The sequence below is a fragment of the Rhipicephalus microplus genome, chromosome X (genome assembly GCF_043290135.1).
Source record: "Rhipicephalus microplus isolate Deutch F79 chromosome X, USDA_Rmic, whole genome shotgun sequence".
NCBI lineage: Eukaryota > Metazoa > Arthropoda > Arachnida > Ixodida > Ixodidae > Rhipicephalus > Rhipicephalus microplus.
In genome coordinates this window covers 94,281,614-94,294,404 of record NC_134710.1, presented here as the reverse complement: position 1 = coordinate 94,294,404, position 12,791 = coordinate 94,281,614, and the positions used below count along the sequence as shown (strand labels likewise).

General features: G+C 41.0%; 2 protein-coding genes across 3 annotated transcripts in view; both read left to right on the top strand.

Moving 5' to 3' along the window:
- Positions 1-2,004, top strand: part of LOC119176233 (nucleolar protein 9) — an 84,140-nt gene extending 82,136 nt beyond the window's left edge. Inside the window, exon 11 of the mRNA XM_037427412.2 lies at positions 1,722-2,004. Coding sequence (XP_037283309.2) covers positions 1,722-1,988 — 267 coding nt within the window. The 3' untranslated portion in view covers positions 1,989-2,004. The remainder of the gene's footprint in view (positions 1-1,721) is intronic.
- Positions 2,005-5,969: 3,965 nt separating this feature from the next.
- The window catches only part of Afg3l2 (AFG3 like matrix AAA peptidase subunit 2), an 89,312-nt gene continuing 82,490 nt past the window's right edge, over positions 5,970-12,791 (top strand). For both annotated transcript variants that reach the window (XM_037427411.2, XM_037427410.2), the window contains exon 1: positions 5,970-6,246. In XM_037427411.2, the coding sequence (XP_037283308.1) occupies positions 6,160-6,246 (87 nt within the window). In that variant the 5' untranslated portion in view covers positions 5,970-6,159. The remainder of the gene's footprint in view (positions 6,247-12,791) is intronic.

Below are 12,791 nucleotides of genomic sequence, written 5' to 3'. Positions count from 1 at the left end.
AGATCGGTGTGCTCCTCTACCCTTCAGCAAAAAACTGGTGGGTTTCTAGTTGGCACTGGGAATCAAACCCAGTACTTACTGCATTGGAAGCGGATACTCAACCATGTAACCACTGCTGCGGTAAAAAATTTCATTTGCCACAGCCTTGATCAAATAGTCTAGCATCCGCTGCTCCTGTGGGAGTCGGAGAATTGCGGCCACTGAGTACCTACTGGTGGAACATGCACAAGTACACTTCCGGCTTGGTGCTCGGCAAAATGAAATGCACAGTTGTTTGTGTAGGACCCACACTGAGGGAAATTGGCAGCATAGGGCCAACCAACTCTGGAATACTATACCTTCAGGAATAAAAGCCTCGGAATCAATCGGCATATTCAAAAAAGATATGAAGTTTTTCCTCTCATCCATTCCATTATCTGGATATTTTAGGTGACTTCTATTACTCCCGCTCCCTTTCATGCTTTCTCACAACCTAACGTTAACAAATCATCACATCATCATCCTACATTGCTGATATCAGATGTCACTGTTTAGTTTTCTTTTCTCGTAGTTTATTTTTACTATCTTTCACCATGGTAATTATCTGAAAACTACTTAGGAGAGTTGAATTACTTCTATTTTTTATGTTGTCTCATTTCAGTTTTTGTTGCTGCTTTCTGCTTATGTTTTTCTTAAGTAGAACTTTCTTTTCGTTTTTACCTGTGATGTATTTCATTACTTGTTTTTTGTACACTGTTTGCGGCATCAGTTAATTTTTTCTAAATTCACTACTGTAGGAGGTCCCGATTCAGTCTCTGACTATGGGACCTCCTCCTGTATACACAAATTGTTGTAATTGATTCGATTACAAAATAAAACCATTTCTGATTTCTGAAACTTAAAATTAAGGTCATCTTTTTTTGTTTTTATGACAACTAGGAAGCTTTCTTTCCGAGAAATCTATATAGATTTCCTTGTGGCTTTGTGCTACGAACGGGCATTGTCAATTTCTATTTTGGAAATGTATTGCAAAAGTTGAAAATAGTTTTGTAGCTTATTATTTTACTATTATTAATTTCCTGTAATCAAAAAGACTTGGTTTAAAATGATGTAGTTACTTTCCTTCTATTTGTTTCTTAATTTTGAAACTTTGCTAGCAATATTAATGAGGGATTTATTTGGTGTAACTATTGTTACAAAGGATGTTGCTGCAGCTGAGACTTGTCTTGGTGCTCTCATTGCTATTCAAAGCTTTGAACATCTTAATTACTATAGCAACATGGAGGGAGACACAGATTGAGCTTCAACGGGCCTTTTGAAATCATTGCCATGTAGAGGTTCTATTTACAGTGCTATTCGGGGCTTTTGCTAGAGGCACCATTCATCATGTGCTTTGTGCAAATTAGTCATTCATAATACAGCATGTCATAGGCAAAGACAAGCTGGCCCCGCCGCGGTGGTCTTGTGGCTAAGGTACTCACTCGGCTGCTGACCCGCAGGTCGCGGGTTCGAATCCTGGCTGCGGCGGCTGCATTTCCGATGGATGTGGAAATGTTTAGGCCCGTATGCTCAGATTTGGGTGCACGTTAAAGAACCCCAAGTGGTCGAAATTTTCGGAGCCCTCCACTACGGCGTCTCTCATAGTTATATGGTGGTTTTGGGACGATAAACCCCACATACCAATCAATCAATCAGACAAGCTGTGCATTAAATCGTCACATCTTTGTTTTGTATTTTTTCAGGGTCACTATGGAAGCCTTGCAGTGGACAAATATGGAAGTTGTTTTGTCATGAATTTATGGGACATTGTAAACTTGGCGCAAAAAACAGAAATTGCAGAAGAACTTTCTGACAAGGAGAGTGTCCTTGCAGCCTCAGCACATGGGAAGTTAGTCTCCAAAAAGCTTTGCCTTCATCACTTCATTCATCGCCGAAGTGATTGGGTTGAACTGCAGAAGAGTAACAAAAAGACATCGCTTCTTTTCCAAGACATTCTCAAAGAGAAATAAAGTCATTCCTAATTAAGTCTCGTGTAACTTACTGTCAAAGCTCACACAGTATCAGCCTCATTAAAATATAATATACCCAGCATTGGGGTTTGGTGAACATACCAAACCAGCTCATTGAGAGTAAAAGTTTAGCTGAAAAATTAGATGGGGCTCTCTGGTCATTTCAACTTTAATTGTTCAATATAATATTTGACAGTTGAAGTAGTGTAAGAGATGTTGATATTCTGAAGAGCTTGCAAGAGATGGGGCAGAATGTGCACATGTAATTTTTTCAGAAATATAGCACCATTGACAACTGTTGATATCGTTAAAGTTTAAATCCTATGACGATTCAGGAGTGCCTTTGCCAGCAAACTTTTTGTTCATTCATAAGTAGGCCCATATTTCAGAGGTACAAAACAAATTTGTAACAAAAAACTCCAGTCCACTTTCAAATTGGCAAGGAGCTTAGTGCCACACACTATAATTGTGTATTGGGTAAAATAAAAACAGTTTGAAGGCGTAATATGCTGCATAGTGCTGATACAAAAACTGCCAGGCTACCAAGAGTGGCAGAATTTTATGTACTTGTTACGTTCTCATGTACAATTATAAATTAAAAAGAAATGAATTCTCTTGGAAAGGTCACAAAGAAGAAATTTGCAAACTAGCATGATTTTGCAGTGACCTCAAGAGTAGAGCATACATGATAAAACATTTAGGTTGATGCAATACATGGTGCCAATTGGATACGTTTAATTCACCAGTATCTTGCCTCATGATATCATTTACTCATTACCTCTGTACCCAACCTTGTGTCTATATCGTATATTTACAATATGTATGCCCTGCAGTTGGTTGGTTAGTCAAACTTTATTAGTAGTCCTGAGATACACGACAAGTAGTGGGCTCCTCCCACTGCAGCGATCCCCACTATAATAATGTCCTTGTATCAATACTTAAGGAGGCCCTGAAACACTTTTCAAGTAACCACGGAATGAATTCACTGGAAGAGATTATTGCCTCCTGAATTCAACACCACAACAATTTTTTGAATCTTTCTGGTGTGAGTGGAGTAACAAAGATTTGTCGCACGCTGCAATCGAATTCTCTTCTCTCTCGTCCTGACGAAAGCGCTGGAAGTAAGCAGGGAGGGATGGCAAGGGCAAAGAAAAATGTCACGGTCGCCTCGTGACCTTGAGTATTACCCCTCCTTTTCCTTCGAATGCGCGGCTTTTTCAGTGTGATCGCGCGCACGCGTCCACAAGTCGCAGCCTCCCGCGTCGTTCTCTGTAACGATCGAGCGCACCATGTTCAAATTGGCCAATGGCTGATAAATGGGCTTTTACGAGTGATTTCTGAGCGTCCTCCGTGATTTGTCAAGAGAAGAGAAAGCAAAATTTAGCTGACTTTGATCATTTATTCTGAATCCCTGGCCGCGTGCTGCGCTATAATATTTGGTTCACGTGTTGTCGAGAGCCTTTACTACCGATCGCCAGCGTTTTCTGACCACGCTCAAAAGGTGTTGCAGGGCCCCCTTAAAATTTAATAGAAAAAGCATACACAAGTCTTATCACATATGCTATAAATGTAACACTCAGTTTGCTAAAGTTAAAACATCGTCTTTTTGTTATATGTGGGGTAGTTTTTGGTCAACTTCCTTAAATATTTTGGCCACATACGTTGCTATAGTTTATCATTTTTATTAACCATACACATTTCCACAGATTCTCCCCGCCGCGGTGGTCTAGTGGTACTCGGCTGCTGATCCGCAGGTCGTGGGATTGAATCCCGGCTGCCCGGCTGCATTTTCGATGGAGGCGAAAATTATGTAGGCCCGTGTGCTCAGATTTGGGCGCACGTTAAAGAACCCCAGGTGGTCGAAATTTCCGAAGTCCTCCCCTACTGCGTCTCTCAATCATATGGTGGTTTTGGGACGTTAAACCCCGCATATCAATCAATTTCCACATATTAAAGAAGAACAGCTATTTGGGAAAGTTGGTTAAATTCCATTGTAATAAGGGTTGCAGCGCAAGCATGAAAGTGCTAGATGATGTCCGCATATTACTATGTTCCGGAGCAGTTTTCTTAAAAAAGCACTTTCAGTTTAAAATAATTTCGTATGCTAATACTGATATCAACTATGGAATCGTAAAAAATATCCTTCTAACTGTATTTATTTTAATTCACAGAAAATGAATGCAAACGTGTGTAGATGTGAGGTTCAACAAATTGCACCGGCCCGCACTGGCGGAAGATACCATTAGAATTAGAATTCCCGACACGTGGGAATTCTCACGTGGGCATAGCTGGCAACGAGGAGGCGGACACGCTGGCCAAGGCAGCACATCAGTTGGGAACCCCCATCACCCAAACCGTGGCGGTGAGAGACTACTCGCAGGCCCGTATCAAGAAGCTCCTCGCCTCAGTCCACCCAGACCAGAGGGTGGCCAATGGGCGGGGACCCAGGCGTCTTCCTGAGGCAGGCCTAACCAGGAGAGAACGAGCCAACCTGCTGCGGCTGCGAACCGGATGCGTGTGGACTGCGGCCCGACGCTACCTCAAGGGATGCAGCACCTCCCCAGCCTGCAGCCGCTGCGGCGAACCCGAGACCCTCGAGCACCTCCTCTGTGCCTGCCCTGCCTTGGCCCAGGAACGCTCGAGGGTCACCGCAACCTACCGGAGACATGGCCTCCCTGCCACCACCCTAGAGCACCTACTGTTCCCATCTCGTCCCCATCTACCAGCACTCCGGAGCCTGGTGGAGTTCCTGGACGAGACGGGAATCGTAGCCTACCGCTGAGGATGGGGCCCTTGCCACCCCTACCTTTGCTTCTGGACTGCTGCTTCTGTTGATGATGACCGCTCCACTGCTCAATTAATCTTTCCTCCTCTTTCCACTTTTCTCCCTTTTTCCCTTTCCCGCAGGCACTGCGCCGTGCTCCCGACCGGGTTGCAGAAATTAGGTGCCTTTTCTCATCTTCTAACCACTACCACCACCACCAATACAACTGTAGTGGTGTTGCGCTGTTGAGCTCGAGGTCGTGGGTTTGATGCCGGCCTCAGAGAGCGCATTTCGATGCGAATTCGGAGACCGTATTCCGATGCGAGCACGCAAAAACGCTCGTATGCTCAATGTATGCGTCCCACCCTAATGCGTCCCAAGTATGCGTCCCACCCTAATGAAGGCACAAGACTTGTAATTGAAGCTGCAGCAATTGCTCGAGGTAGCTGTATCAGCAAACCATCGATAGCATTATCTGGGAAAGAATTGGCGTTTTTAAATTCGGCACGTGAGGGCCCAGGGTGAGCACGTGATGTTTTTGCAATCTCTCTTTTCGCCTTTTGATTTTGTGTGATGTTTTTTGCAATCTCTCTTTTCGCCTTTTTTTGTGTGTTGCTTATCTTCTTTCTAATATATATATGTGTGTCGTAGTAGTAATAAAATCAGTTGAAAGTCTGCGCTCGTCCTTGTCTCTTATGTTAGTTGTCTGAAGTTTTACGCGCCTAGAAGTTTTATATGGATTACCAACTAGCCCAATCCCACACTTTACTTACGTATGCTCAAACCCGAAACTGAAACTGAATGCGTTTCTGGTCAACCTGGCGGCCGTGACATCAACGCTTTTGTGATTACGTCATTACGTTCAGCCACATTAACCTTCCAGCAATTATTTTTAAAACTTTATGGTGTTTATGACCTGCAAAATAAAAAAAATGCGTAATTTTTGGTATTTTTACATGTTGTGTTGTGTAAAAACATAAACTTTGAGATTGCTTCTGTAACAAATAAAATGTGTAACGCCTGCAAATTTGGACATTAATTAAACATTGACAACACCAATTAATTTATTATTTATTTGCTCTATTTGAGCACATAATCTAATGTAGTGCTTTTGTTTAATGTTATGCCCTGTCCTCTAGCGTATGAAATATGAAAACAGAGGATTAGTTTCTTCTGGTGCGCAACGCAGCTTTCTGCTGCTTGTAAGAGCATGTAGCGTTTCGTAGCGAGGGGCAACTGGCGTGGTTTACCTGATGTAATGCACGTCTTCCGATTGTAAACTTGTGCAGTTGTGTTGTACGAGATTGTTTCGCGAGATGTCCATAAAGTGAGCAAAGAAATAATCTTAAAGAAGCCGGAGCGTGCCGTTGCAATCGTCGACTTTACGTGAAGTCTACGCTAGTCACGATGGCGAGCAGGTATCTTCAGATGGGAAGACGACTGGAAAGAAGTATTCTCAGATCGTGGCACGGACCGAGATTGTCTCGAAATGAGGTTAGTTGCTAAAAATTGCCCGTTGCTGTTGTTGATGTGCCGTCGTCGCTGTAGCCTTTCATCGGCGAAACGCCTGTTTACAGTAGTTTTATGACCTTGTATGAAACGTTTTGCTGGATACTTTACCGGCTTGTTTCCCACGCATAAAGAGACGGGCGAAATACACAAACAGTCCCCGAGTGTAAATGTTTGCTTGCATACTGGATGACATATGTATGCACTAAAACCAGTATAGTATGGGGGTATCTTGCCGCATGCGTTCAGCTGCAGGCAAGGTTTTGCAAAGCAAGTAGTTTTCGAAAACAAATCAATCGGAGGTCAAACAGTAGTGACAATTTCATTTATTGCCTTGACCAGTACTTAGAGTATGTGTGGTAGTTAGCATCGGTATTTTCATCGGAATCACAATTTTACAGGGTAAGCATGGAAAAAAAAAAAAGTTTACGCAGCGAGTTTGTTTTTGAAATTGCGTGAGTGTTGCGGCAATGCACTCGTTTGCAATCACTAACCCAATTTGTGCGGGGATTAGTTATTACTAGTTTTTCGCAGAAGCTGTGCTCTGCAAGCTTTCAAAGGAAATGGATAGTATACCCGATTAAAGTATGCGATGTTTCTCCTTCGTTTCTTAATTGCGCGTTATATATGTCTTGATGATCACTGCGCACGCATATTATGACAGGTGGGGAAAGACAAAGTGAAAGAGCTAGGGCTGCCATCAGCCAGGTTTATTTTCGTAATAGTTTGAATATGTGCATTGGTAGAATGGAACAGGGTAAGGAATAGAGTCATCACATGATACTCATAATGCCATTCAAAACTGGACTTCTGGCTAGCTAGGGATTTTGTAGGTTGTACATGGCACACCAATGCATTGACAGTTATAAAGTGCAGGAACAGTATGTCAGCAGATACAAGATGTCTCTGTCCATTGAACTACCACAATTTTAATACTACAGCATCACATGCCTTGAAAGGGATGCAAGCATGGAGATTATCCTAGTGATAAATTTGTTTGCCTAAATGAAGAAAACAAGTTTGTGAAGTGCCTAAAATATATTTATTTGATTGCTGGAAATTTCAATAGAAATTAGCCATTCGATCAGTTTTCTCAGCAACTGTAGCTACACCCTTGCATAATTTCTAGCAATTACCTCCTGCATAGGTCTCTTTTATTATAGGCTCTCAATAAGTGCCATTATTTTTCCTCATTGTCAGTATGGCTTTCACAAATTATTTTTTATTATATTCTTTCATTCTACTAGTAAATTGTCTATATATATTGAAGGTGGTTTTCTGACTTGTTGTGTATTTCTAGATGTTTCTGAAGCATAAATCTGTCTAGCTGGAGTGGATGGAGCAGCTGTGTTTGCGATGTCATGTCTTCAGTTAGCAGTTTGTGACTGATATGTGATATTAGAGAAGGGACAGGAAAGAGCCCTGCATATGAAATGGGAGAACAGGAAAGACTGTGCCCATTGTTCTCTTATTTTGTATGCTGTGCTCTTTTCTCTCCGTTCTCTTATTTCATGTGTCGGTTGTTGCTGTTGCTAACCTCAGATTCATCCATTGCTGCTCGCAAATAAAGTGTGCCAAAAGATTGACCAAGCATACCTAACTGGAAAAAAGCATTCTTTTTTTGTTGTTTTAATTGGTTGTAACTAATAATTTTACTAATAATTTAATAATTTTATACTAAGGTCTTCCTTATTTAAAGTATGTATAAACAACTTAACCTGCAGAATTTACTCTCAATTGTGTTATCTATTGATGGTTCATATTTTGTTTAATTACTAATTACACTAGTGTATCGCTTTAATCTGATTTATTCAGCATTCATGATAGGCCATTTGCTTGGAGAACAGAACTGAAAGTAAAAAATGCAATCATGTGTATTCATCATTCTAAGATAGTTTGTGTACTTAAGCCCTCAACGACAGCCCTCTTCAATTAGTAGTGGCCTAGGATTACCTTGGTGCTCATATAACTAAAAGTATTGGAAAATAATCTGTAGAATACCTATTTTCTCAAATACTTAATCATTTCTTGGGGTAAAGAAAAGGAATTTTGAAGATACCGACAACTGGGGGGGAGGGGGAGGGCAGAACATGAGTTGACTCCACTGATGTAAAGATTGGCTGTCGTATTGACTTAAACTGAGCCTGTTTTTATTTTTTCAAGGAGAGTAGATTTTTATTATTTGTTCATGGAAAGTCATAAAAAAATTGAGTGTGGCACCTCTGCCGGCAAAAACATGAACTTGCGAACCCGGTCACATGACCATTGATTGGTGCTCGTTGTCGACGATTTTTTTTTAGTAATAAAATATCGTTTCTTTCTTTGTATTAGAAAATAATATTCCATAAAAATGTACAGATAATAACTGCAGACAGAATTAAGACATCAGAATTTTATCAACCCAAGGATCAAGCAAGATTTCAAACAGGCTACTCAACAATTGAGCACTTTCATACTATCAATCAGGGGATAGAGAGATGCTCAGTAAACACACAACCACTATACATAGCATTCATAGATTATGAGAAGACATTTGATTAATTAGAGATATCAGCAGTCATGCAGACACTGCAGAATCAGGGCGTCGATGAAGCATATACGAACATCATGGAAAAAATGTACAGAGGATCAATTGCCACCATAGTGCTCCATAAAGTAAGTGATAGATAACTATTATTTAAGGGGGTAAGACAAGTCGATACAATCTCTCCAATGCTATTCACCGCGTGCTTACAGGAGGTTTTTGGTGGCCTAGAATGAGAAGAGTCAGGGATAAGAGTTGATGATAGAGAGTACCTTAGTAACCTGCGCTTCAACGATGACATTGTCTTTCTGAGTAACTCAGGGAGAAATTGCAATTCATGAATTCTGAATTATACTAGGAAAGCAGAAAGGTAGGTCTTATAATTAATCTGCAGAAAACGAAAGTAATGTGCAAGAACCTCGGAAGAGAACAGTGCTTCGAGATCGGTAACAGTGCACTTGAAGTTGTAAAAGAGTACGTCTACTTAGGACAGGTAGCAATCGCGGAGCCGAACCACGAGATCAAAGTAACTAGAAGAATAAGAATGGGGTTGAGCATATTCGAGAAGCATACTGAAATAATGATTGGTAGATTGCCTCTATCCCTCAAGAGGAAGGTATATAACAGCTGCATCTTGCCTGTATGATCGAACGCTTTTCATTTTTTACCCTTTTCTTGCCTTTTTCCTTCCTGTGCCTTTCATTCCCATTCCCCCATCTCCCGCGCGGTGTTGTGGAGGTGTCCTCCATAGAAAGAGACAGTAACGACGCTCCTATTTTTTCCTTTTTTCCTTCAAAGTCACTTCGGAGGCTTACAAAAATGGTTAAGCTTAAATTAAGGACGACGTTATGAGCAATGGAAAGGAAAATGATAGGTGTAACCTTAAGAGACAAGAAGAAAGCAGAGTGGGCCAGGGCACAAACCGGGGTTGAAGGGACACTAAAGTTAACTGTTAAGTCGACGTTGATTGTTGAAATAGCAGTCCAAAAACCTCGTAGTGTTACTTTTGTGCCAAGGAAGTGCTTATTTTCAAATAAAATCACGTTTTAGTGGTCCGCATCGCGTTAGCACATTTCAAATATTTTGCTTCAGTGAAATGAGATGCACTGACTGACTGCTGTGCACAGCGTTGCCCGGCTTTACTGTGCGGCTGCCGACACTAGTCGCAGCAGAAGGAAAATAGCGGGAGCCACAGCAGCAACAACGGCCGCTGAAAAATGTTCGCCCATGCTCTTGCAACTGTGCTTTGTTCAACTGGGCCTCGCTAGATGGCATCACCTGTCCAGTTTTCCCAGGCAAAAATAGAATTTTTGAACCACTCGTGTCATTCCACATAGTAACGTCCGGTGGTTATTTTTTCCGTGAATCAAACAGAAACGAACAAGCAGCATTTTATTACATTTTTTGATGCACGGAAGGTTCTTTATTTAGTGCAGCTAGTTCAATTACTAGTGAATAATTATAGGCGGTACCTCTGATGTGATGAGGATCATTTTGCTAATGTCCTACTCATGGAGCATGTGTTATCATGCATTTACCTTAATTTATCGGCAAGTAGGGCACTGTTGTTGATAACATTGTTGTTTTAGACATTGTCATACAGTGAGCTTTCACTCTGACATAAATTGTTGACTTGAGTGTCTCTTTAATGATATCAATGTTCAAATACAAATAAAGAGGAAGAAATGGACATGGGCCAGGCACGTAGCGTGTAGGCAGGATAACCGCTGGTCATCAAGAGTGACTGGACTCCCAGGAAAGGCAAGCATTTGAGGTGGAGACAGAAAATTAGGTGTGCGGATGGAATTAGGTAGTTTGTGGCCCTAAAGTGGCAGCAGCAAGCACAGGACTGAGTTGACTGGCGGAACATGGGAAAGGCCTTTGCCCTGCAGTGGGCATAGTCAGATTGATGATGATGATGATGATGAGGCTAGAATTAGAAGTATGCATTAAAGCAATGCTGCCTTCGCGTGGTGTAATGACCTGATGCTCGTCAGTGCGTCGTGAGCAACTTTTCAATGTGTTCACGCAACCGTGCACGTAGTTTCCTGATTGGTAAGATTTTGGAATGACATAGCTTTTTTTTCTACCATCAGTTCATCTCAGAAATGACCTTCTCTGCTACTCTGCATGGCCGTGCACATACATAGTGACGGTTTTGGTGACTTGTTGGCTTGTCTTGTGTGTCGAGAGACTAAAGACGTCGAGACAAGCCACCCTAGACAAAGGTGCAGGAAACTTTGGGCACAGGTACACACAGTGTGGTACAAATACAAGGAACATATATGATGCCACATCTTCTCATTGTAACAGCTCGTTATTTAAAAAAGTAGTTGAAAAACTCAAAATAAAAGTGATTAAACATAGTTAAATGAACTTCTGTGAAAGCAGAACGATGACTGTTTTCACAAATCGCGAGAAGGGCTAGTGGCATCGCTATCAATTCTCAGTGTTCCTGGAGGACAGGTACATACAGGTTTAGAGCCTTTCAGGTTGAAAAATGCTACTTGTAAAATGACTACGTGTTTTCAGGATTGTACTGCAGCTACAAACACTACGAATGGTGAGCTTTCTGCTACGCCATAAAACAAATGGGTCAAGAAATATCAGTTGCTGGTCCTTTAACCCCTTAACTGCTTTTGAAGAACAGAGCTCGTCCTGCCCTACCGGTCACCAAATTGCTTCGGTGGTGAATTGAGATGCTCCTTTAGTGATGATGAATACAGCTTGGTCGCAAACATTGCAAGTGCTTGCTAGTGAAGTCGCTTTGCGTTATTCCACATTTTCACACACAGCCCCGAAGCTTCTCGAGTGAAATTTTCCACACAGCCCCGAAGCTTCTCGAGTGAAATATCCCAAGGGAGCTTAGCCTACACCAGTGAAAAAAGATGTGGCGTGTGTAACTTTTGTTTGTAAGGTTTTCAAATTTTATTAGCAACAGGTAGCTTGCTTTCTATGTATTATCAGAAATGAACTTTATTCCCTTGATTTGACTAAATAAGTGGTGAAAATATTTTTTCAACATTGCCTAGCTACATTTTAGTACAATCAGATTCGAAATCAGCAACAAAAAGAATGGACACTTCTTGACCGGAAATTATGAAAAAAAAAAAATGAGCAGTTAACGGTTTAAAGGATTGGATGATCAAAGATGTCGATTGATTGGAATAACCAACCTGTATCATTTATAAGTGCATGTGATCCTGCTCATTTTATGAAGGTATCACAATACATTTTTAAAACATGAACTACGTAATTGAACAATATTGAAATTGAATTTATTGACTTGCTATCATATACATCAAATAATGATTGCAGGAGCGCTGGTGAAAGCTATAATTTGTGTAGCTTGATGAACCTGCTGCCCATCTTTTGTCGAAGTAAGTGCAACTTACATATGCAAATATCATGCACAAGGATCATAATACAGCAGGGATAATTAAATTTACTATGCATAACATTAAATTCAATATTAAAAATAAGATTAATAAATATTTAGTATAAATAAATAATCAAGACATATCATAAGACAGAAGAATGTATTATGCATAAGCACATTTATTGGGAACATTTAAAATTCAGGCTTAAAGCACTGTCTACATGTACTATCATAACGTGAAATGATTAGTTGATTATATATATATATACCTATTAATGCGTAATTACTGTTTGTTGTTTTCATACCTTAGAATATTTAAAGCGGCCCTGAAATGCCTTTTTAAGTAACCATGGAATGGATTCACTAAGGGAGCTTATTGCCTCATGAATTCAATGCCACAAAAAATTTAAGAAATTCGTCTAGTATGAGCGAAGTTACAAAGAATTGTCACACGCTGCAGTCTCGTTCTCTCTTCTTTCGTCCCGGTGAAAGCGCTGCAGGCTAAGCAAGGAGGGATGGCAGGGGCAAAGAAATTACGTCATGCACGCCTCGTGACCTTGAGCACATTTGCTTTTTTGTTTTTCTTCGAATACGCGGCTTTTTTCGTGTGATCGTGCGTGCACCCGT